General features: G+C 40.9%; 1 non-coding gene and 2 gene segments (V, D, J or C); all 3 read left to right on the top strand.

Annotated features, from left to right (window-relative positions):
• Window positions 1-7,517: 7,517 nt before the first annotated feature.
• trnaq-cug (transfer RNA glutamine (anticodon CUG)) lies at window positions 7,518-7,589 on the top strand. The gene has a single exon. It is a non-coding gene; the product is annotated as a tRNA-Gln (tRNA).
• Window positions 7,590-15,535: 7,946 nt separating this feature from the next.
• Window positions 15,536-16,497, top strand: LOC131703072 (Ig kappa chain V region 3547-like). The segment is given in 3 exon segments: window positions 15,536-15,612; window positions 15,808-16,138; window positions 16,488-16,497. Coding segments are annotated over 3 exon segments (414 nt in total).
• An 8,522-nt stretch (window positions 16,498-25,019) lies between these two features.
• LOC131703176 (Ig kappa chain V region K29-213-like) lies at window positions 25,020-25,802 on the top strand. The segment is given in 2 exon segments: window positions 25,020-25,081; window positions 25,245-25,802. Coding segments are annotated over 2 exon segments (456 nt in total).
• Window positions 25,803-27,004: the final 1,202 nt, after the last annotated feature.

Raw genomic sequence — 27,004 nt, 5'->3', positions numbered from 1 at the left:
GTGACAGCTTGTAACAGAGATCCACAGTTACAGCTTGGAACAGAGACACACAGTGACAGCTTGAAACAGAGATACACAGTGACAGCTTGTAACAGAGATACACAATGACAGCTTGTAACAGAGATACACAGTGACAGCTTGTAACAGAGATCCACAGTGACAGCTTGTAACAGAGATCCACAGTGACAGCTTGAGAAGTCAAACAGTCTGTATGAGAAGACATCGAGCAATGTGGAGGAATGTTTTCTAATGTAGCCTCATTATCCTCATTGCAAAGTGAGCAAACTGGGACAAGGGCCACACAGTGACAGCGTGAGTATTCAGAGTAGACTGGAGCAGAAAGGATGAATGTTTTCGAAGGTGCCCACATTGCTCCACTATGCTAATTGCATCTTTACATTGTATTCTGACTACCAGTGAAGAAACACACCCTCAAATTAACACAAAACTGTTTTTGGCTTTGACTTAACTTTAAATAAATCTTCTCATCACCGTTGTTAAAAAACTAAATAAAAAAGACAAATCATCATACAGATAGCTAATTGAGTTTTTATCAGCTCACACAGTCTGTCCCTTCATGCCCCGTGTCCCATATGTTACTCCACTTTCTCCTGCAATGACTTTTACTGTGAGAGGCTGATGAAAGTGGAGCACACATTTTAAATGAAGAGATTGCATCTTCATTAAACTGATCCTGAACAGCAAAGACTGCATTTACTAACACTTACCACAAGAGGGAAACAGGCACTTGTTCAAACCCAATCTGAAGGGGTGTGTTATTTTGGTCTTTACAAAACACACAGCACCACTGATTTCCATAATGTAAAACAGTTCACTGAACATCATATTTTTAAAATGATTTCTATTAAAACATTCTTAAATATCCTTCAGCAAACTCAAGTGAATAAGATAGTATTTCATTGTATTCTTAAGCAATTTCCATTCAAACCATCAGACCCTATCCTGCACAGGGTGTACTTATGAACACTGCCAAAGAGAAAGCCAGAACAGCACTCATTGTATGAAGTAACGACACAGTAATAAAACAGGCTGTTACAACACAACCCCAGACTGACAGCAATCCCAATCACATCATGTTTCTCCTGCCAGTCTGACCCTTCCCATCCCAGCCATGCTAAACTACTAATCTCGCTCTGTCAGAACACACAGCACCAAGCCTGTGTTTACACCACTGCTGGGCTAGAAGTGGCTGCTGTGCCAAGGAAACTTCACCTGCAGCAAAACATTTCATGGAGAGAAGCCATAACGTCCCTGCTTTCAGATGGATTGGCATTGAAAAAGTGATTGTGAATCGTAGAGGTGGAGACCTACATACAAAATGACTTCAATGGGAGTCTTTTTGGACACACCCCCTGAATACACTGTCACCAATTGGGATGAGCGAGGAACTGGATTTGGCAGCATTTTATCATTTAGAATTTGGCCTCCTTTATAATTTGGTTGTTTTTGTTTCATTATTGTATGTAATATTTTGTTCAGTTATTTATAATCTATTTAATTAATAGTGATGCATTTAGAATGAGTTATTGATAACCAATGAAAGGTGATTGATGCTTTGTTTAATACAGTATTGATGGCAGTGTTGTTGTATATGTTACTGGTATAGTTTTATTATCAGTTGATAATTAACTGGTTCTGAGTTACTGTTTAAAATCAGGCTGTTTGTGTCTGTGTGGAGTCTGGCTTTATATTTTTGACTGTGCAAAGCCACAGGACTTGTGTGAGCGGGGCCTCCGTTTAGAGGAGCAGCGCACGCCGCCTTCACTGGAACTTTGATTTGGAGTTTCTGGATGTTTTGCTTTGCTTTTTGTACACTGGGCTGTATGTCCTCCATGAGTTCCCATAGCTGGTAGCGTCACGTGAGTGTGTGTGTGAATAAATCCTGAGTGCCTGTGTCTCTGTGCCTCCCTCTCTGCCTCTCACCTGCCTGCCTGCCTGTCTCAACCGCTGTGAAACACACACTTCTCACACACTGGATTGAGAGAACTGACTTTTTATCTTGCTTGAAATAAAATGACAGGAAAGTACTTCTGATTGTGCAACCATTCTTTAAATTCAATTGTATATATTAACATGGTATGCACCTCAAATAGATGGAAGATTGAGTTTGTGAGGCTTCTTTATCTAACTCAGGTTATAACTTATAATAATAAAAATGAAGTTATCTCAATTTAAGACACATTGTTTAAATGAGGAATTAATACATTTCTGAGTGAATTCTTATTTTTATTAAGGAGCAGCACATCAGCGTTATTGAAGGCAGTTTATTCTTCATTGTCTTGCCTCCTGTGTCATCCTTGTTACCCACTTGGTCTCCTTCATTCCTTATGTGTGCAGCAGCTCCCTGGCACACATGTCTCAACACTTATAGGCCAGTTTATTCTGATCAGACAGATTTCTAATGCCCGTCGTAGAGAGCAGGGAAGCACTGAGAGGCTAAACATAAAACTACAGGAAGGATAATCTAACTGTACTGTGAGTCACCCAACCCTATCAAGTCCCACCTGTGTTCACAGCTCAGATCTCATAGAACTGTCTGTGACACTTATTGAAACAGAAGTGCAGCACTTAGAACACATATACAAATATAACTAATCCACTCTTCTATTAAACTGTGAACTTAGTGTTTGATTGAATCCCTCTCTGTGTTTGTATAGCCTGGAAACAGGCATCAGTGCCCTGCCATGCTGCACACACTGCCATCATTCACACTGACCACAAGAGGGAGCCAGAGCACCACTGCTGTCTATAATTATTATTTATTATTATTTATTTCTTAGCAGACGTCCTTATCCAGGGCGACTTACAATTGTTACAACATATCACATTATACATTATTTCACATTATACAGATATCACATTATTTTTACATACAATTACCCATTTATACAGTTGGGTTTTTACTGGAGCAATCTAGGTAAAGTACCTTGCTCAAGGGTACAACAGCAGTGTCCCCCACTGGGGATTGAACCCACAACCCTCCGGTCAAGAGTCCAGAGCCCTAACCACTACTCCACACTGCTGCCCTATGTAATAACACATTAATAAGACAATTGAAATAGGCAGCAGTTACCTCCCCAGTCAGCCCAGTTCTCCCATTATCAACACAAGGCTCCTCACACCCTGTCATCTAAACACTACAGTTTGGTCTATGTCTGAATCTGCTCGCATTGATGCATGCTGGGAAACACTGACTCTGCTTGTCCAGGGCAGGCTTGAGGCACAGAGACTGCACTGCTCCCTTCCTCCCTCACACCCCCTAAGAGAAAGGTTGCTCCCTCCAGTCCAGGGCAGGCTTGAGGCACGGAGACTGCACTGCTCCCTTCCTCCCTCACTCCCCCTAAGAGAATGGTTGCTCCCTCCAGTCCAGGTCAGGCTTGATGCAGGGAGACTGGGACCCAGCGAAGTGAGGAGGCGAGGCAACGGGTTTGTTACTTGGCTGATTGGCACGGAGGGAGGGAAGTTTTGTCAGTTTAATTATAATTTTTTGAGCTGATTCTGTTGTTCAAACCAAGAGGTTAGCAGAGCCCTGGCTACCAGCCCAGGAACCAGAGTAGTCTGTACAGCGCAGCAGCAGATGCAGGGAGGAGGGATGGAGGGAGAGAGGGAGGGAACCTTTTATCTGCAAGCCCAGTCCAGGGAGCCGAGCCAGGAGAGGAGGTCTTGTTACTGAGATACAAAACAACTTGCTGCTAATTACACTGTTTCGAAAGGATTTCTTCCAAGTGCCAATTTTTTTTTTAATTTGTGGCAAAGACTTTTGTTGCAACAATGAAATGCCAGCTGTTTAGCAGTCCACAACCAGAAATGAATTTGACTGAAACCCAGATAGCGATAATTAGGGGGTTAGGGGGTTGGAGGTTGGGGGTTGGGGTTGGGGTTGGGGTTAGGGGTTAACGGTTAGGGGGTAGGGGGTAGGGGGTTGGGGTTGGGGTTGGGGTTAGGAGGTTGGGTTGAGGTTGGGGTTGGGGTTGGGGTTGGGGTTAGGGTAGGGGGTTTGGTTGGGTTGAGTTGGCAGTGTTAATGTCAATATTCAGAAGTAGCCCTTGAGTGTTTGGGCTCACTTAAGTGCGTAACTCTTATTATTTTGACTGACCTGAGGTAAGCTCTGATGGCCGTAACGCATTGCACTCCAACGCTGCCAGGGTCGATTTGACGTTTTCTGCTGGGTCCCAGTGGAGACCGCTACGCTGACCAGCGATTTGATTACACGAATAAACAATTGAGGAAAAAAAAAGTTTTAGTACTGCTGCAGTGCGTTTTTGTTTACGACTGTAAGTTGCCCTGGATAAGGACGTCTGCTAAGAAATAAATAATAATAATAATATTAAACAATGTTAAAATGTCCCTTTAGCAGGCCAGCATTTTAAACACAATGATTATCCCCTTGCTCTCCTCTCTGAGAGTTGCTGTAAGCTGTCTGTCCCACACCCTAGTTATTCCTGCAGACTCACATCAGTGTGTGTCAGCATAGAGGTTACAGCATGTCATTCCACCAGCATGGGAAGGGATTTCTGTTGCAATTCCTCAACCCAGCAGCACAGACTGCACTACACTCTGTGACCACAAGAGGGAGAGAGAGAGAGTAATAAAATGATGCTCTTTAATCCAGAGCAGTGGTTCTTAAACTGGGGTTATTTATAATTGTCGCATGGAATATCCTCCACAATTCTGTAACTCTGCTTCCTTTACTAAGGTGCTCTTAAGCACCGGGCGCTGTTGTAATTGATGAGTCTTTTTAATGTGTATCATATACTGTATTAATACACATATTAAATTATATATTTCAAATGTATACAACATGTATTTTTCTCATAAGAATTTATTATTACTCCATATATTTACAATACATAAAACAAATGTTTACCAAATATCTCATATATTTTCCATATACAAAAATGGGGCCAATTTTGGCAATGTGTATGTGTGGAGTCCAGAGCTGCAACAAGTGTTAGTTTGTCATGAATACATCATCTGCTTATTCCGTTGTTCTCGCAGATCAGTCGGTATTAGTTACTATGAGCGCTCTTTCACTTACGACCATGTCACCTTGAGAACATCTGATCTTTGAAGCTAAGCAAGGGCAGGCCTGGTTAGTACTTGAATGGGCAACTGCATGGGAATGCCAGGTGTTGTATATTCATTATTATTATTATTTGTTTATTTAGCAGACTCCTTTATCCAAAGCGACTTATTTGAATATTATACTTATTTCAAGAATGATATTTGACACATATAAGGCTCATACATTACAAATATGTGTTTGTTCCGTATGGGTAGTGGGGAGATCCTTGGTTGGGGTTGATTTTGTTTTTAGCATTTGCTCCTTCAATATTCATCTTTTTTCTTGGATTTTACTTGGACATTATGGGGGCTGTTGCAATTGTAAAGGACTGTGTGCCTGGAGTTTGGGATGCACAGAGGACACAGTCAACATGTCCAGACATGCTGGGGACACCAGAGGAGCTGAAAACAGGATTTACAAAAAACATCATCCAGTGCTGTTCTAGTCAAGGACAACAGGAAGATTTCAGCTGAAGATGAGATCAATGCCAGTAATAAACTGTGGATTTCAGCTGAAGATGTGATCAATGCCAGTAATAAACAGTGTGGATTTCAGCTGAAGATGAGATCAATGCCAGTAATAAACTGTGTGGATTTCAGCTGAAGATGCGATCAATGCCAGTAATAAACAGTGTGGATTTCAGCTGAAGATGAGATCAATGCCAGTAATAAACAGTGTGGATTTCAGAAAGGATCTGCTTGTGTTCCCAAGCAACAGGACACATATGAAGTTACAGTGGAGAGCAGAGAAGTGTCTGAAACACTGCTGGGAGGAGTAAGTGTCAATGGAAACCTTCTGGCTTCAGATAAAGTGGTGGGCTGTCTTTAAATCTGCCTGCATATATCACTGACCTGGGCATTGTCAACAAGCTCACATTGCAGGGAGTTCAAATCAGCTTGGATGAGAAAAGGAGATTTTATCCAGGGACTCACCTTGCTGATGGGACACGGTTCGTGACAGTTCAATTCACCCATGAAGTAAAGTTGCTTCCTTACAACGCAAAATTTGCAACAGCTGAGGGGCTGAGGCATTGTAGTGTGATACATAACAATCAGCACAACGTGTTCCTGTCATGTCTATCCTCTGACCAATCAGCACAAAGTGTGCCTGTCATGTCTATCCTCTGACCAATCAGCACAAAGTGTGCCTGTCATGTCTATCCTCTGACCAATCAGCACAAAGTGTGCCTGTCATGTCTATCCTCTGACCAATCAGCACAAAGTGTGCCTGTCATGTCTATCCTCTGACCAATCAGCACAAAGTGTTCCTGTCATGTCTATCCTCTGACCAATCAGCACAAAGTGTGCCTGTCATGTCTATCCTCTGACCAATCAGCACAAAGTGTGCCTGTCATGTCTATCCTCTGACCAATCAGAACAAAGTGTGCCTGTCATGTCTATCCTCTGACCAATCAGCACAAAGTGTGCCTGTCATGTCTATCCTCTGACCATCTGCTCAAGGACTGCCCCGCCTTCACATGTCATAGGACGTGCGCGTATTCATGATCACTTAGCGTTAGATGAAGCAGTTCAATCAGAGGAAAAGAAGCACTAAAAAAAGCAGAACAGAATCCTAACGATGGACATAAGAAATGTATTTTTAAAAATGCCACAAACACCAAAGTGTTAGCAGTGTGATAATAAAGAGCCTGTCCCTCTTCAACTTCCACCGAAGAAAACCAAGACCTTCACACACATGTTTCACTGCAGGACAGTATCGTCTTTTCAAAGAAAACCAAGACCTTCAAACACATGTTTCGCTGCAGGACAGTATTGTCTTTTCAAAGAAAACCAAGACCTTCACACACATGTTTCACTGCAGGACAGTATCATCTTTTCAAAGTAGGCCTATTGAAGCCAGGCTTTTCTTAAGTTAAAGTGAGTGCTAATCATGGGATTATGAAATAGAGATTTTGTTAAACAAAGCAAGGACCACATCAACTAGTGTTGAATAGTTATCCACAACATAGAAATGTGTGGAAATAAGTACACTCGTAAATGCAGCATGGTGGAAAATAAAGCTGCCTCTTTTTGACGAGCTCATTTCAAACAAGAAAACAGGACATTGTTTCCAGTTCATTCGTATGCACACACATTTACACAGACACAGCACAAGCACAAACATGAGGCTTCCAAACTAAAACACAGACATAACGAAACACCAACAGTGATCTGCTTTTGACAACAAACCAGCACCCATCAAATTTTAGTACCTTCAATAGAAATAATTAATAAGGTATGACATTTTACAGGTCGGAGATTTTGACAAAGTTTTAAAATTTGATGTTTCTACATATTTAGCTACCGGTACAACATTTTGCCATTTTGACGGCTGTGAGCAAGGCCGGGCGCTCTGAGGGACATCAGCAGGAACATTTGACATCTTGGAGCAGCAGGAGCGACGGGCCCTGCACCCGCAGACCATCCCCATCGGTTCCATGGTGTAATGATCAGCACTCTGGACTCTGAATCCAGTGATCTGAGTTCAAGTCTCGGTGGGACTGTAGTTGGGAAACACATGCTGAAAGCCTCTGCCACAAGTTTTAAGCGATGCAGGGCGCTGTGGCTTAGATGGTCAAAGAGCCTTTCTAGCAAACAGGAGATCCTGGTTTCGAACCCCAGCGCGCTTGTTGCTGTGTTTTTTTATTTGTTTTATTTCAGCTCCTCAAGCTGAGCCTGCGCTTGTATCCCATTCTGTTACTGGCAGGAGCAGCATACCAAACGCAGCCAAAGTACTCGCAGGATGAACACTTTTTTATCAAGAGGAGAAAAAAGGAGGTTGCAACAAGGATGGGATTCAAACCCACACGAGCAGAGCACAATGGATCAGCAGTCCATCGCCTGAACCACGCGGCCACCTCTTCCTTTACACACTGGGTGCATAGCGTGAAACGCTCACTGTTTTTCACAGTCCAGTACAGAGGAGCCGTCTAACCTAAGGAGCGTGATTATGCAAATGTGTAGTGGGGGTGGAGGGAGAACAAAAAACAAACAGCAAGGAATAAAATGACAAACTCGTCCACGATTTGAACCCAGGTCCTCTCGCAACCAAAGCGAGAATCATATCCCTAGACCAACGAGTCATTCCATCAGGACCATTATTATTTCATTCATCCATCCTTTTCACTTCTTTAAATAACCAGAGGCAGCAACTAACTACACCTTAGCAGTACTGATTCCCCGGTTCAGCTGTGTTCATCAACGTCAAATTAACATCGATGAAGCCACAAACCCATTGTTTTTTCTACTTGACTTAGTTTCTTGTAAGCGTGCCGTCAAACCTCTAGTGGTTTACATTCCTATAGGTGCTGTTTTAAATGCTGATCAAAACGGACTGGTTTCTAAAATATTGTCAGCCCAACCCACACACTCATATCCAGACACCTTGAAAGAAATCATCATGATTTTAATAATGTGTAAGGTTGACCTGAACATGAATTGAACACACAGCCTTCTGATCTGGAGTGAGATGCGCTACGAATGGACCAAGCGGTCGAGCGATGATGGGTTTTTGCTATAGTGTGATATAATGCAAGCAGCCCAGGTGAACAGCAAAGCAAAAATAAGAATACTTGAAAACTCAATTGTTTGGTGCGTAATTAAAAATAAATATCAAAATACACATATATTCTTTCATTTTTACATTTATTTATTTTTTTATTCATACTCTGTAGCGCAATAGAACACGCATTGGACTTCTAATCAAACACTGAGAGGTGATTCGAAGGTTGTGGGTTCGAGTCCCAACAGAGTCGATTTGTTGGGCCTGGCTGTAGGAAATTAATACATTAGTTATTTTAAAACTAAATCTGGGTATAAAGTGTGTTTGGAAGACAAATACAAGTTCTCGGCAGGTTCCACTGAGATTTGAACTTGGATCACTGGATTCAGAGTCCAGAGTACATAAGAACATAAGAAAGTTTACAAACGATAGGAGGCCATTCGGCCCATCTTGCTCGTTTGGTTGTTAGTAGCTTATTGATCCCAGAATCTCATCAAGCAGCTTCTTGAAGGATCCCAGGGTGTCAGCTTCAACAACATTACTGGGGAGTTGGTTCCAGACCCTCACAATTCTCTGAGTAAAAAAGTGCCTCCTATTTTCTCTTCTGAATGCCCCTTTATCTAATCTTCATTTGTGACCCCTGGTCCGTGTTTCTTTTTTCAGGTAAAAAAAGTCCCATTTGTCGACATTGTCTATACATTGTCTATACCTACTATATAGGTAGTAACCATTATGGTGTAATGGTTAGTACCTATATAGTACGAACCATTACACCATAGAACCACCCAAACAGACCAACCATTGCAGGAACACTCACCATGGTACCTCCCATACAGGTCTCCCATTGCAGGAACACTCACCATGGTACCTCCCATACAGGTCCCCCATTGCAGGAACACTCACCATGGTACCTCCCTTACAGGTCTCCCATTGCAGGAACACTCACCATGGTACCTACCTTACAGGTCTCCCATTGCAGGAACACTCACCATGGTACCTCCCATACAGGTCTCCCATTGCAGGAACACTCACCATGGTACCTCCCATACAGGTCCCCCATTGCTGGGACTCTCAACAATTTTGCTTTTATTTGAAATGGTTTCAATGCATTATGGCTGAAGCTATCCTATGTATCAGGTGCTGAAACCACATCCGTTCATCTTCCAGGGACAGGTTTCCTGTGAGCCATTGTTTAAACTGCAAGCAAATTTGCATAATCACGCTCTTAAGAACAGGTTAGAGGCTTCTATACCTGTCCTATTCTGTGAAAAACAGGGAGTGTTCCACGCTATGGAGCCGACTGGAAAAGGAGTGCATGTATTAAAACAATCTGGAAGCAACTGGTTTAACTTGCTGGGGTGACTAAACTTTTATTAGGTCATTGAGTCACACAAAGTGGTTCAAAGGACAGTATAAATCAATTAGAGTCTCTCAGCCAATTAAAACGCAATTAATGAAGATGCCAATACATCTTTTAGGGGAATTTTTCTGATCTTTACTCTTTGAAAATATTCACGGTAAGTTGAGTCAGCCGAGCCTGTCTCTTATGGCATGAGGATATCTCTCCACAACCTTAAAATGACAAAACACCAAACAGCACAAAATGCACTACATCCTGTGACCACAAGAGAGAGACAGTGAGTAATAAATTGATGCTCTTTAATCCAGAGCAGTGGTTCTTAACCTGGGGTCCTCAGACACAGTCCAGGGGTTCCACAGGAAAAAAACTGGAAACTTTTCACTCAACATAAGCAATGTGCAAAATCAAAATGTTTGCTCCGTGAATGGATTTGATTTCACAAAGTTTATGATGGATCTGTTAACCTGCAGCTCTGATTTTAATATTTTACAATTAATAATTATTTATACTGTGTAACAAAGCTACATAATCACAGCTGTGGATAAGATGAATTGTTTGAGAGAAGGGAGAAGAGAGAGAAATAGCTGTGTTTGTACAAACTCAACACAAAAAACTATAAGCTATTATTTTCTTTTTGATTGCCAGAGAAAACTTGTTGTTTTCTGAAAGGCAAAGAAACTGCATCAGCTGAAAATGAGTTTAAACTTAAGAGCACTGCTTGACTAGAAGTGGCTGCTGTGCCAAGGAAGACAATTTGCATAGAAAAGACACTTTGCATTGGCAGCACATGCTTCAGTGCTCTGGGAGTGTTTATAGCCCTGTGAGTTTAACACTTCATGATTGAGAGCTGCCCTTCATGGCAACAGAATCCACAACAACAATGACTTTTATCAGCATCTTCATCTGGGCACTTGTCATCTGCACTCAGGGTGAGAATCATTTAAAATCTATTTATGGAACAATTCTTAATATATAAGTATTAAAAGTAAAACAGGCAAACTGAATAAAATCAAATGAAAAAGTCTTGAAATGTAATCTGTTTTCATCATTTATTTCAATAATTACTATCATTTTCTATATTATTATTATTTAATATTTTCAGAATCCAGTGGACAGTATACTGTGACTCAGACTCCAGCAGTGAAATCTGTTCTCCCAGGAGACACAGTCGCTCTGAGCTGTAAAGTCAGCAGCGCAGTGTACAGTGATAGCTCTGGCAACTACCTAGCCTGGTACCAACAGAAACCTGGAGAAGCTCCCAAACTCCTGATCTATGGAGCAAGTAAGCTTCAGTCTGGGATCCCAACTCGTTTCAGTGGCAGTGGATCTGGGACTGACTTCACTCTGACCATCAGTGGAGTCCAGGCTGAAGATGCAGGAGATTACTACTGTCAGAGTCGACACTACCCCAGCAGTAGCTGGGTGTTCACACTGTGCTACACACCCGTACAAAAACCTCCCTCAGCAGGACTGCACAGCGACTGCACTGCTGCAGCTGGGACCTACTGCAGGTGCTGAGGGTGAAGACAATGAAACGGGACACGGCCTGTGGAGGAGCTCAACTGCACACAAACACACTGAGCTCAATAACAACACACAGTTACATCTAGGTATGGATTCAATATTAGTCTATTTAAACAAACTGATTTTGTTGTGACTACAGGGTCATCTAGTAATGTAGTGATGATACCATCTATTCCAAATTCTGAAACATCATTCAGTTATTCCAAGAATTGTAAAAATGTAACTCATGTTTTTCATATCTGATTCTGATATGAAGATGTCCATGAATCCTGGGCTGGGTTGTAAGTTCTTACTTAGCTTAGTTATAGCGTAAGTCTTACTAACTTTAATTTGACACATTACTACATTGACACTAGTTGCAGCAGGTAGGATAGTTCTAACACAAGGCTTAGTTGTTGTTTAAAATGTATCCATACCTTTGAGTGGGTGTAATCTATTCAGAGAATCACATTTCCAGACGGCTCAGCAGCTGTTGCTGCTTCTCTTTCATGCTGATTTTAACAGAGTTTTTCGGCGTCAGCATATCTTGTGAGGCCGCATACATCCTCTTGACTGTTAAGATATTGACATTGATGCCGTTTTAGACGAGAGAATATTCTGATCACTGATTATGTGTGTGTATATAATAGGTGAAATGTGAATACAAATAAAAATGGATTTACTGAAATGTACAATTCTTCATTCATATCACTGTCACATGTCATGTATATTTTGAACACATTAATAATATTCACTTGAATTCCCTACATCACAGACTCCCCACTAATTCAGTCTCATTCCAAATGAAAGAAAGCTGGTTTGTTCCAATCTTTCTCAAAACAACATGTCAATACAAGAGCCATGTGTTTCTCAGTGAGCTGGGATTGCCATGGCAGTGGAGTGTGATCAGTCACTGTGTGCGCCCTTTCACACACATCAATCAATCAATCAATAAAGAAATCAATACATGAGTTTTCTACCTTTTCCCCTGGCTTGTTGAATATTAGCATGATTGAAATCATGAAAACGCACTCGTAGCATTTCATTTGGTACATCTTGGAAAGTCCTGTGAAAGACAGTGAAGTAGATGTTCCATTTAGAAGAGTAAGAAGCTGTCAAAATGAGAACAATGAAAAGAAAAATGACAGGTCCATTACTTGTACAGCAGCAACACATGGGAAGGTATAACACTAGGGTTAGGGGTAGGGCACTACATACCCTTTAATTCTCAATAGGATTGAAATAATGACACAAACACAAACATTATTGTCAGTTTAGACAGACACACAGATTAGACAGCAGTGATATACTGAGAGCTTTGACTGGGGTAAAAATAGAAGAAAACAGTAAAAGTGGCCCAACCCTATGAAGCCCCACTGGTGCTCACGGCTCAGATCTCATTTAACTGCCTGTGACAGGATTTGTATAAAGGAAGGTGCTTTGCATACCTGTGCCTGCCTCACTGCTCTACACAACAGCTAGAATAACTGCACTGCTCCATTGCCCAGGGTTTTTAAAGCTGACAGTTCAGCCCTTTCAAAGTCACTGAGACACACAGAGAACATGGCTTCACTGGGGCTCCTCCTCTGCACACTGGCACTCTTTGCTCATGGTATGAAATCCTCATTATTATGAATTATTATTAATATCAGCGCTTCCTCAGCACACAGTGGAATGCAGTTAATGGACGAGGCTGTTGACTCGGTGGGTTGATGTTCTGTGTTTTTGTTTTCAGAATCCAGCGGTCAGATTGTCCTGACTCAGAGTCCCACAGTGGAGCCTGTCTCTATAGGAGGGAGTGTCACTCTGAACTGCAGATCCAGTAGCTCTGGTTTTACCAGCAGTCTAGCCTGGTATCTGCAGAAACCCGGAGGAGCTCCTAAACTCCTCTTCTCTTCACTGAATAGCCGAGTCTCTGGAGCTCCAGCTCCATTCACTGACAGCAGGTCAAGAACAAACTTCATGCTGACCATCAGTGGAGTCCAGGCTGAAGATGCAGGAGATTACTACTGTCAGCAGCACTATAGCTTACATTCATTTGACCTCCGGAGACACACTGCAGATATGAATACTGACCACAAGAGGGAGCCACATCACCACTGCTGTCCATAATGTAATAACACAGTAACAGCCCAGTCAGCCCAGTTCTCCCATTGTTAACACAAGGCTCCTCACACCCAGTCATCTAATCACTACAGTGTGGTCTGTGTCTGGAGGAAGGAGCTGCTCACAGTGATGCATGCTGGGAAACACTGACTCTAATATCTCAACATCTGCTGCTTCCACCCCTGCCAGTGAATATTAAAGAATGTTAAAATGTCCCTTTAACAGGCCAGCATTTTAAACACAATGATTCTCCCTTTGCTCTCCTCTCTGAGAGTTGCTGTAAGCTGTCTGTCCCACACCCCAGTTATTCCTGCAGACTCACATCAGTGTGTGTCAGCATAGAGTTTACAGCATGTCATTCCACCAGCATGGGAAGGGATTTCTGTTGCAATTCCACAGCCAGCAGCACAGACTGCACTACACTCTGTGACCACAAGAGGGAGAGAGTAATTCCACAGCCCAGCAGCACGTTGCTCATGTAGCTTGGAACAGAGATACAGCTTGGAACAGAGATACACAGTGACAGCTTGAAACAGAGATACACAGTGACAGCTTGTAACAGAGATACACAGTGTCAGCTTGAAACAGAGATACACAGTGACAGCTTGTAACAGAGATACACAGTGACAGCTTGGAACAGACATACACAGTGACAGCTTGTAACAGAGATCCACAGTGACAGCTTGTAACAGAGATACACAGTGACAGCTTGTAACAGAGATACACAGTGACAGCTTGGAACAGAGATACACAGTGAGAGCTTGTAACATAGATCCACAGTGACAGCTTGTAACAGAGATCCACAGTGACAGCTTGTAACAGAGATACACAGTGACAGCTTGAGAAGTCAAACAGTCTGTATGAGAAGACATCGAGCAATTTGGAGGAATGTTTTCTAATGCAACCTCATTATCCTCATTGCAAAGTGAGCAAACTGGGACACGGACCACACAGTGACAGCGTGAGTATTCAGAGTAGACTGGAGCAGAAAGGATGAATGATTTCAAAGGTGCCCACATTGCCCCACTATGCTGATTGCATCTTTACATTGTATTCTGACTACCAGTGAATAAACACACCCTCAAATTAACACAGAACTGTTTTTGGCTTTGACTTAACTTTAAATAAATCTTCTCATCATGGTTGTTAAAAAATTAAATAAAAAAGACAAATCATCATACAGATAGCTAATTGAGTTTTTATCAGCTCACACAGTCTGTCCGTTCATGCCCCGTGTCCCATATGTTACTCCACTTTCTCCTGCAATGACTTTTACTGTGAGAGGCTGATGAAAGTGGAGCACACATTTTAAACCAAGGGATTGCATCTTCATTAAACTGGTCCTGAACAGCAAAGACTGCAGTTACTAACACTTACCACAAGAGGGAAACAGGCACTTGTTCAAACCCAATCTGTAGGGGTGTGTTATTTTGGGCTTTACAAAACACACAACACCACTGATTTCCATAATGTAAAACAGTTCACTGAACATCATATTTTTAAAATGATTTCCATTAAAACATTCTTAAATATCCTTCAGCAAACTCAAGTGAATAAGATTGTATTTCATTGTATTCTTAAGCAATTTCCATTCAAACCATCAGACCCAATCCTGCACAGGGTGTACTTATGAACACTACCAAAGAGAAAGCCAGAACAGCACTCATTGTATGAAGTAACGACACAGTAATAAAACAGGCTGTTACAGCACAGCCCCAGACTGACAGCAATCCCAATCACATCATGTTTCTCCTGCCAGTCTGACCCTTCCCATCCCAGCCGTGCTAAACTGCTAATCTTGCTCTGTCAGAACACACAGCACCAAGCCTGTGTTTACACCACTGCTGGGCTACAAGTTGCTGCTGTGCCAAGGAAGACAATTTGCATAGAAAAGACACTTTGCATTGGCAACACATGCTTCAGTGCTCTAGGAGTGTTTATAGCCCTGTGAGTTTAACACTTCATGATTGAGAGCTGCCCTTCATGGCAACAGAATCCACGACAACAATGACTTTTATCAGCATCTTCATCTGGGCACTTGTCATCTGCACTCAGGGTAAGAATCATTTAGAAAAACATGTTTAAAAAATATCTAATTCTGAGAGAATTCTTAATACCTACATCACTGTTAAAAGTAAAGCAGGGGAAAATTAAAACAATAAAAATAAAAACAGTTTAAAATGTAATGTGTTTTTGTTTTTTAAATCAATAATGTTCTATAATTGTCTATGTTATTATTTATTATTTTCAGAATCCAGTGGACAGTATACTGTGACTCAGACTCCAGCAGTGAAATCTGTTCTCCCAGGAGACACAGTCGCTCTGAGCTGTAAAGTCAGCAGTGCTGTGAGCAATTGCTACAGTAGTAATGACTGCCTAGCCTGGTACCAACAGAAACCTGGAGAAGCTCCCAAACTCCTGATCTATGGAGCAAGTAAGCTTCAGTCTGGGATCCCAACTCGTTTCAGTGGCAGTGGATCTGGGACTGACTTCACTCTGACCATCAGTGGAGTCCAGGCTGAAGATGCAGGAGATTACTACTGTCAGAGTCGACACTACTCCAGTGGCTATGTGTTCACACAGTGCTACACACTCGTACAAAAACCTCCCTCAGCAGGACCGCACAGCGACTGCACTGCTGCAGCTGGGACCTACTGCAGGTGCTGAGGGTGAAGGCAATGAAACGAGACCCAGCCTGCGAAGGAGCTCAACTGCACACAAACACACTGAGCTCAATAACAACACACAGTTACATGTAGGTATGGATTCAATATTAGTCTATTTAAACAAACTGATTTTGTTGTGACTACAGGGTCATCTAGTAATGTAGTGATGATACCATCTATTTTAAATTCTGAAATAATTAATTCAGTTATTCCAAGAATTGTAAAAATGTCACTCATGTTTTTCATATCTGATTCTCATATGAAGATGTCCATGAATCCTGGGCTGGGTTGCACCAGCTGTGTGTAAGTTCTTACTCAGCTTAGTTATAGCGTAAGTCTTACTAACTTTAATTTGACACATTACTACATTGACACTAGTTGCAGCAGGTCAGATAGTTCTAACACAAGGCTTAGTTGTTGTTTAAAATGTATCCATACCTTTGAGTGGGTGGAATCTATTCGTAGAATCACATTTCCAGACAGCTCGGCAGCTGTTGCTGCTTCTCTTTCATGCTGATTTTAACAGAGTTTTTCGGCGTCAGCATATCTTGCGAGGCCGCATCCATCCTCTTGACAGTTAAGATATTGACATTGATGCCGTTTTAGACTAGAGAATATTCTGATCACTGATTATGTGTGTGTATATAATAGTTGAAATGTGAATACAAATAAAAATGGATTTACTGAAATGTACAATTCTTCATTCATATCACTGTCACACGTCATGTATATTTTGAACACATTCATAATATTCACTTGAATTCCCTACATCACAGACTCCCCACTAATTCAGTCTCATTCCAAATGATAGAAAGCTGGTTTGTTCCAATCTTTCTCAAAACAACATGTCAATACAAGAGCCATGTGTTTCTCAGTGAGCTGGGATTGCCATGGCAGTGGAGTGTGATCAGTCACTGTGTGCGCCCTTTCACACACATCAATCAATCAATCAATAAAGAAATCAATACATGAGTTTTCTACCTTTTCCCCTGGCTTGTTGAATATTAGCATGATTGAAATCATGAAAACGCACTCGTAGCATTTCATTTGGTACATCTTGGAAAGTCCTGTGAAAGACAGTGAAGTAGATGTTCCATTTAGAAGAGTAAGAAGCTGTCAAAATGAGAACAATGAAAAGAAAAATGACAGGTCCATTACTTGTACAGCAGCAACACATGGGAAGGTATAACACTAGGGTTAGGGGTAGGGCACTACATACCCTTTAATTCTCAATAGGTTTGAAATAATGACACAAACACAAACATTATTGTCAGTTTAGACAGACACACAGATTAGACAGCAGTGATATACTGAGAGCTTTGACTGGGGTCAAAATAGAAGAATACAGTAAAAGTGGCCCAACCCTATGAAGCCCCACTGGTGCTCACGGCTCAGATCTCATCTAACTGCCTGGGACAGGATTTGTATAAAGGAAGGTGCTTTGCATACCTGTGCCTGCCTCACTGCTCTACACAACAGCTAGAATAACTGCACTGCTCCATTGCTCAGGGTTTTTAAAGCTGACAGTTCAGCAGGAGATTACTACTGTCAGCAGCACTATAGCTTCCATTCATTTGACCTCCGGAGACACACTGCAGATATTAACACTAACCACAAGAGGGAGCCAGACCATTAAAATAGGCAGCAGTTGCCTCCCCAGTCAGCCCAGTTCTCACATTGTTAACACAAGGCTCCTCACACCCAGTCATCTAAACACTACAGTGTGGTCTGTGTCTGGAGGAAGGAGCTGCTCACAGTGATGCATGCTGGGAAACACTGACTCTAATATCTCAACATCTGTAACTTCCACCCCTGCCAGTGAATATTAAAGAATGTTAAAATGTCCCTTTAGCAGGCCAGCATTTTAAACACAGTGATTCTCCCCTTGCTCTCCTCTCTGAGAGTTGCTGTAAGCTGTCTGTCCCACACCCCAGTTATTCCTGCAGACTCACATCAGTGTGTGTCAGTATAGAGGTTACAGATTTGGGTGATGTTATCTGTAGACATGCCGTCAATTTGCATTGCTATTCAGATGATACTCAATTATATTCATGCCTTAAACAAGGTGACACCTCAATTGCAAATATCCTTACTATCTGTCTTGCCGACATTGGGCAATGGATGTCAAGGAACTATCTGTTGTTGAACTCTGAACTCTGAGGTAATGTTATAGAGATCAAAAATCAATTCAACAATACAAATTCAGATGTTATTGCAGTTGACAGCTTTCCATTTAAGTTGAGATCTGAAGTGAGAAATCTGGCCAAATATTTTTACTCCCAATTGTCTCCCAATTTGGAATATCCTTTTGTTTTTTAAAGCCCTTGTCTCACCGCTGCAACCCCTGCAGTGACTCATGCTCTGTCAAGCTGACCTCTATTTTTCACACTGCAAGCCCATAGCTAAGCAAGCAGACCTATCGCGTCGGAGGACAACGCAGTCCGGTGACAGCACAGCTGGCTCGCAGGCGCCCAGCCACCCACAGGAGGCGCTGGTTCGCTGTGAGACAAGGATTACCCAGCCGACTCGAGCCCTCCCCGTCCGGGCAGCGCACAATTGGCCGAGCTGGGTGTAACCTTTGACCCATCTCTCTCATTCGAACCTCATATTAGAAAAATTAACTGAAGTGTCCTTTTTTCATTTGAGAAATATTACTAAGCTAAGGCGTTTTCTTTCCATGGAAGATGCAGCGAGGGTGATGCATGCTTTCATAACATCCAGACTAGATTATTGCAATGCTCTTTCCTCTGGTATTCCCAGATCTGTGTTATCCCGACTGCAGCTTGTGCAAAACGCTGCTGCCAGGGTTTGAACAGGAAGTAGAAGACATGGCCACATTACACTGGTATTGCCAGCCCTGCACTGGCTTCCTGTAAGGGTCAGGGGGGATTTTAAGGTCATGCTTATTACTTACAAAGCATTAAACGGTTTGGCTCCCTCCTATCTAAATGATATTTTGATACCATATATATCTAGACGACCACTGCGATCCCAGGACTGTCCCTCAGATTTTTTAAAGGACGCAGGTGCGAGAGCATTTGTTTTTATGGCCCCTGAACTATGGAATCTACTGCCTGTTTCTGTAAGGGAGGCACCAACTGTTGCAGTTTCTAAAACCCGATTAAAGACATACTTTTATAATCTATCATTCACATCTTAATATTAATTATTGTCTGTACTGTACTGCATTTTAATTTATCTCTATATTGAATATTTTTATTATCTGTTATTGCCTGTATGATTATTGGCTGTTTTTATTTATTTATTCATTTATTTATTTATTACTAAACAAAAATGACTGTTTTGTTACACTTTGTTACACACTGCCTTGAGACGATGTATTGTGAAGTGCGCTATATCAAATAAAGAATGATTGATGGATTGATACAGCATGTCATTCCAACAGCATGGGAAGGGATTCCTATTGCAATTCCACAGCAAGAGGCACAGACTGCACTACAATCTCTGACCACAAGAGGGAGAGAGAGAGAGAGTAATAAAATGATGCTCTTTAATCCAGAGCAGTGGGGGGCTCTGATTTTCAGGTGAAATATTTTTCTAAATTCGGGTGAATGTTTTTTTTTTTATTTAATGAATAAATAAGGTGAATTCGGGTAGATTTTTTAATAATTAAGAATAAGACACTTAATTAAGACAATAATAACAGACACCTGAGCATGCGTTTATTCATATACAGTCCTGCCTATTCAGGGAGGTTTCATGTTTTAACCCTAATGCAGAGATAAACTTTCGGGGGAGAAATCGGGTTAAATCGAGCAAAACCCTAAAATCAGAACCCCTATTCTTAACCTGGGGTCCTCAGAGACAGTCCAGGGGGTCCACAGGAAAAAAAACTGGAAACTTTTCACTCAACATTAGCAATGTGCAAAATCAAAATGTTTGCATCTTGAATGGATTTGATTTCACAAAGTTTATGATGGATCTGTTAACCTGCAGCTCTGATTTTAATATTTTACAATTAATAATTATTTATACTGTGTAACAAAGCTACATAATCACAGCTGTGGCTAAGATGAATTGTTTGAGAGAAGGGAGAAGAGAGAGAAATAGCTGTGTTTGTACAAACTCAGCACAAAAAAAACTATGAGCTATTTTTTTCTCTTTTTACTTGCAAGAAAAAACTTGCTTTTTTCTGAAAAGCAAAGAAACTGCATCAGCTGAAAATGAGTTTAATCTTAAGAGCACTGCTTGGCTAGAAGTGGCTGCTGTGCCAAGGAAGACAATTTGCATAGAAAAGAAACTTTGCATTGGCAGCACACGTTTCAGTGCTCTGGGAGTGTTTATAGCCCTGTGAGTTTAACACTTCACGATTGAGAGCTGCCCTTCATGGCAACAGAATCCACAACAACAATGACTTTTATCAGCATCTTCATCTGGGCACTTGTCATCTGCACTCAGGGTAAGGATCATTTAGAAAAATGCATTTAAAAAATCTATTTGTGGGACATTTCTAAATATACAGTACAAGTGTTGAAATGAAACTGAAAAATGCTTGACATTTAATATGTGTTTTTTTATAATTCAATTCACTTCTTTATTATAATTTTCCACATTATATTTTATTTACAGAATCCAGTGGACAGATTACTGTGACTCAGACTCCAGCAGTGAAATCTGTTCTCCCAGGAGACACAGTCACTCTGAGCTGTAAAACCAGCACCACAGTGTACACTTATAACAATTACCACTACCTAGCCTGGTACCAACAGAAACCTGGAGAAGCTCCCAAACTCCTGATCTATCATGCAAGTACCCTTCAGTCTGGGATCCCAACTCGTTTCAGTGGCAGTGGATCTGGGACTGACTTCACTCTGACCATCAGTGGAGTCCAGGCTGAAGATGCAGGAGATTACTATTGTCAGAGTCAACACTACCCCAGCAGTAGCTGGGTGTTCACACAGTGCTACACACTTGTACAAAAACCTCCCTCAGCAGGACTGCACAGCGACTGCACTGCTGCAGCTGGGACCTACTGCAGGTGCTGAGGGTGAAGGCAATGAAACGGGACCCGGCCTGTGGAGTAGCTCAACTCCACACAAAAACACTGAGCTCAATAACAAGGGCTCAAAATAAAAGACAAGATTAATCTGGTAAATATCTTGATTATTCATGTATTCTAATACATTGCAGAGGCTGAAGAATTGTAATTGGATTTATATTTACTTATTTAGTTTCAAATGAAAATGAAAATAGAATTATTGATTTATCTACAGGAAGGAAAAGATAAAGGTGAACATTGTTAATTTTCTGATACTTAAATACAAATTGAAAATAAACTAAATCAGACACTTTACTCCTCTTAAAGGAAATTAATACATATATCCATGCATACATACATACATACATAGCATATTACAATCCAACATATTTCTATTGCGTTACAGGTTTTAAAACAATCTATGGTTTAAAACACAAATTAACGTATTTCAATATTAATATACAAGATTTCTTTTATTTCTTTACATATATTCAAAGCAATTTAATATATTTCTAATTGAAACTATAAAAGAAATAAATATAGTGAAATAAATATGAATAAAAATCTATTTCTATAAAGTGTATCAGTAATGCTACAAAATTTAAACCTCACGCTGAAAGTTCAAGCATTTCATTCATTTGTATTTGGTGCGTTGTTGCTCAGAAAAGTGTTGATAGTGTGAAAACATGGAGTACGCACACAAACACATTGTTAATTCACCATTGTGCAATTTAAAGAACTATATTAAGGGTGGGGTTTGTTTCTTGTTTCAATTTGCAGATCGTTGATGGTTAGATAATTCATTGTAAATTTCACTTCATTAAGTGTATGTTTGTGGTAATGAGCTGGCTGTTTAACAATACCTGTATCTAATCATCTTCATCAATTGATTAATAACTATTAAGGTTTGTTTGGGTTACAAATTGTAACTTATTTGCCAACCATTGATGTTGGGATATCTGATTGAAAACTTTACTTGATGAAGTGTATGTCTGTGATAATGAATTGTCTGCTTAACAAACCTGTGTTTAATCATGTTCACTAATTGGTAATAACGATATTAAGGGCTGGGTCTGCTTTGTTTCTTTTGAACACTGAGGATGGCTCTTTTGAGTCGAAACACGTCTGCTTTTTGAAGTTATGGTCTCTGTTTTTAAATAAATGTAGAATGTTTGAAATATCACAATGGTGAATTAACCAGTTTTGTTTTCCTTCTATAAAGTGTAGCATTGACAGGAACACAGCCAGATGTTTAGCTGTGGAAGCTGCTGTATGTGCAAGGACTTGGCACTATCAGTGTGAAGCTCTGTGTGGAATGCATGCTTTCACAGGCTGATACAACCAATGCATTGCATTGAAAGAGGAAGAAACCATTCTGACTTCATTGTCAACCGCACAGGACATTGTCAGTCAACGTGCAGACTGGGGTAACAGAGTTATATACTGTAAGCAAGGAGCTAGTCAAGTCTTGTGAGGCTTTTGTCTGCTCCTTGTCTGGTAAAGCAGGAGATGATGTTGAATGGGGTTACAGATTGATTTGCAGCAGAAAATGATGCATGCAGCTCTCTGACATCCCCTGCCTGCGCACACTGCTGTGTTTTGTGTTGTGTGTTGTTTTCAGAGCAGTCATTGTTTATATTTGTATTTATTTGTAATGATTGCAATGTTAAATCAATCATTTTTCACAGGTATTTATTGCACCACGCACTTTAGTGTGCTTCTGGTGCTGAACGTTTCCTGCTGTGTATTAATCTGCTGCTAACATTCCATTTCTTTTTATCTGCAATAAAATAAAAGATTATTTTTTAATCGGAAGAGGCCGTGTTTCTGATCCCATCCTTGATTTGCTTTCAGAATAAAATAACCTGTAACTGTTTTATTTGCCCAGTGTCTTTCACACTAATCTGGAGTAGACCCACTCCAAATGTGATTATGTATTTCAATTCTGTGTAAGCCCTGCCTAGCGGGTGTTACAGTTACATAAAAGGACTCTATAGAGTCCTAATGCAAAAAGAAAGAGCAAAAAGCAAGTTGGGAAAGGGGAGGAGGGTGTCAGTAAATATCCAGAGTGCTCTGAGGTTTAAACACAAAACACACAGCTGATAGGAAAGAGGAAACACTCTCTGAGCCTCCAGCTCAATACAGCAAATCATGGAATAAAGAGATTCAGTGACAGCTAACACAGGAGCTGCTCTGTGTTCAAGTGAATAAAGTGCACTCATTAATGTGACCTCCGAGAGACACACTGCAGATATTAATACTGACCACACGAGGGAGCCAGAGCACCACTAACACTAACCCCCTCCCTCCTCCCTCCCTCCTCCCCCTTCCCCAGTGCAGTAAGAAGAATCCTGTGTGTATTCCTGCTGTCTGCTTCTCTCGGCCCCCCTCTCTCCTGTAGAATCTACACCAGCCCTGTTGAACAGAGCCCAGTGGCACACAAGCCTTTATCAGAGCACTGCCACTCCCCACACTAGATCAGTGTCTCACTGTTTCTAAATGACATGTGGGATTGGACACTGCACAGGACACTGGAGTGTTAGAGTGGCAATCAGATGAAGCAGGAGCCTGGAGACGTGTCAGAAACATCAAACAGAGCTCAGACAAGCAAAACAGACTGCAGATATTAACACTGACCACAGGAGGGAGCCAGAGCACCACTGCTCTTCATAATCAATCATTCAATCAATCAATCTTTATTTTATATAGCACCTTTCATAGTGGACCACCATCACAAAGCGCTTTTCAAGACAGTGAGGATCAATGCATAATACATTAAATGCAGTGAAATACAGGGCATAGTACATTAAATACAAACAGTAAAAAACAATGCAAATACATTAAATACAAGCATATTACATTAAATACAAGACTAGGATGTGGTTTCTAAACATTGTGGATGCGTGTGTCATACAGAATTATATGAATAAGATGGAGTGAAAAACCTGAAATAGCAATTTAGACAACAATTAATAACAGATATCAGGCTTGAAGAGCATTGAAAGCCAGAGAGAACATGGGGATGAATAATGTAATAACACAATAAAAAGACAAATGAAATAGGCAGCTGTTACCTCCCCAGTTCTCCCATTGTTAACACAAGGCTCCTCACAACCAGTCATCTAAACACAACAGCATGGGAAGGGATTTTACTGCAATTCCACAGACCAACAGCACAGATTGCACTACACTCTGTGACCACAAGAGGGAGAGAGAGAGTAATAAAATGATGCTCTTTAATCCAGAGCAGTGGTTCTTAACCTGGGTTCCTCAGAGACAGTCCAGGGGGTCCACAGGAAAAAAACTGGAAACTTTTCACTCAACATTAGCAATGTGCAAAATCAAAATGTTTGCTTCTTTGATTTCACAAAGTTTATGATGGATCTGTTAACCTGCTGGTCTGATTTTAATATTTTACAATTAATAATTATTTATACTGTGTAACAAAGCTACATAATCACAGCTGTGGCTAAGATGAATTGTTTGAGAGAAGGGAGAAGAGAGAGAAATAGATGTGTTTGTACAAACTCAACACAAAGAAAACTATAAGCTATTTTTTTCTTTTTGATTGCCAGAGGAAACTTGATTTTTTTTTGAATGGCAAAGAAACTGCATCAACTGAAAATGAGTTTAAACTTAAGAGCACTGCTTGACTAGAAGTGGCTGCTGTGCCAAGGAAGACAATTTGCATAGAAAAGACACTTTGCATTGGCAGCACATGCTTCAGTGCTCTGGGAGTGTTTATAGCCCTGTGAGTTTAACACTTCATGATTGAGAGCTGCCCTTCATGGCAACAGAATCCACATCAACAATGACTTTTATCAGCATCTTCATCTGGGCACTTGTCATCTGCACTCAGGGTAAGAATCATTTAGAAACACAAGTTTCTGGGACAATTCTTAATACAAAGGAAAACAGGGAAACTAAAAAGATGAAATGAAAATGTGCTGAAATGTAATGCATTTTCATTATTTAATTCCCTAATTTATTCTAATTTTCTATATTATTATTTATTATTTTCAGAATCCAGTGGACAGTATACTGTGACTCAGACTCCAGCAGTGAAATCTGTTCTCCCAGGAGACACAGTCGCTCTGAGCTGTAAAGTCAGCAGTGCAGTGTACGGTAACATCTGCCTAGCCTGGTACCAGCAGAAACCTGGAGAAGCTCCCAAACTCCTGCTCTATGCTGCAAGTACCCTTCAGTCTGGGATCCCAACTCGTTTCAGTGGCAGTGGATCTGGGACTGACTTTACTCTGACCATCAGTGGAGTCCAGGCTGAAGATGCAGGAGATTACTACTGTCAGAGTTACCACAAACCCAGCAGTAGATATGTGTTCACACAGTGCTACACACCCGTACAAAAACCTCCCTCAGCAGGACTGCACAGCGACTGCACTGCTGCAGCTGGGACCTACTGCAGGTGCTGAGGGTGAAGGCAATGAAACGGGACCCGGCCTGTGGAGGAGCTCAACTCCACACAAACACACTGAGCTCAATAACAAGGGCTCAAAATAAAAGACAAGATCAATCTGGTAAATATCTTGATTATTCATGTATTCTAATACATTGCAGAGGCTGAAGGGCTGTCACTGGATTTATATTTACTAATTTAGTTTCATATGAAAATGAAAATATAATTATTGAATTATCTGCAGAATGGAAAAGATAAAGATACTGAAACTAAAATACAAAGTGAAAATAAAGAAAATCACACACTGTATTTCCCTTAAAGGAAATAAATAAATAAATAATGCAGAGAATTTGACTCGATGTGATTCTGCGTTCATCCCACTACAGGTAAACGTTTCAAGATTAAATCTCGTATTACATGCACCAGTACTATTGTGCTTCACTTGTTGTCATGCCCGTGTGGGAAAGGATTTGTGGGGAAAACTTCAACAATTAAAAATTCATCTGAGTGAGCACAAGAGTGCAATTAGACAAAAAGATGAAACTTCACCTGCAGCAAAACATTTCATGGAGAGAAGCCATAACGTCCCTGCTTTCAGATGGATTGACATTGAAAAGTGATTGTGAATCGTAGAGGTGGAGACCTACATACAAAATGACTTCAATGGGAGTCTTTTTGGACACACCCCCTGAATACACTGTCACCAATTGGGATGAGTAAGGAACTGGATTTGGCAGCTTTTTATCATTTAGAATTTGGCCTCCTTTATAATTTAGTTGTTTTTTTTCATTAATGTATGTAATATTTTGTTCAGTTATTTATCATCTATTTCATTAAAAGTGATGCATTTAGAATGAGGTATTGATAACCAATGAAAGGCGATTGATGCTTTGTTTAATACAATATTGATGGCAGTGTTGTTGTATATGTTACTGGTATAGTTTTATTATAAGTTGATAATTAAATGGTTCTGAGTTACTGTTTAAAATCAGGCTGTTTGTGTCTGTGTGGAGTCTGGCTTTATATTTTTGACTGTGCAAAGCCACAGGACTTGTGTGAGCGGGGCCTCCGTTTAGAGGAGCAGCGCACGCCGCCTTCACTGGAACTTTGATTTGGAGTTTCTGGATGTTTTGCTTTGCTTTTTGTACACTGGGCTGTATGTCCTCCATGAGTTCCCATAGCTGGTAGCGTCACGTGAGTGTGTGTGTGAATAAATCCTGAGTGCCTGTGTCTCTGTGTCTCCCTCTCTGCCTGTCACCTGCCTGCCTGCCTGTCTCAACCGCTGTGAAACACACACTTCTCACACACTGGATTGAGAGAACTGACTTTTTATCTTGCGTGAAATAAAATGAAAGGAAAGTACTTCTGA

The sequence above is a fragment of the Acipenser ruthenus genome, chromosome 32 (assembly GCF_902713425.1).
Source record: "Acipenser ruthenus chromosome 32, fAciRut3.2 maternal haplotype, whole genome shotgun sequence".
NCBI lineage: Eukaryota > Metazoa > Chordata > Actinopteri > Acipenseriformes > Acipenseridae > Acipenser > Acipenser ruthenus.
Note: the sequence above shows the minus strand (reverse complement) of the source record. Positions and strands in the feature narration are given on the sequence as shown.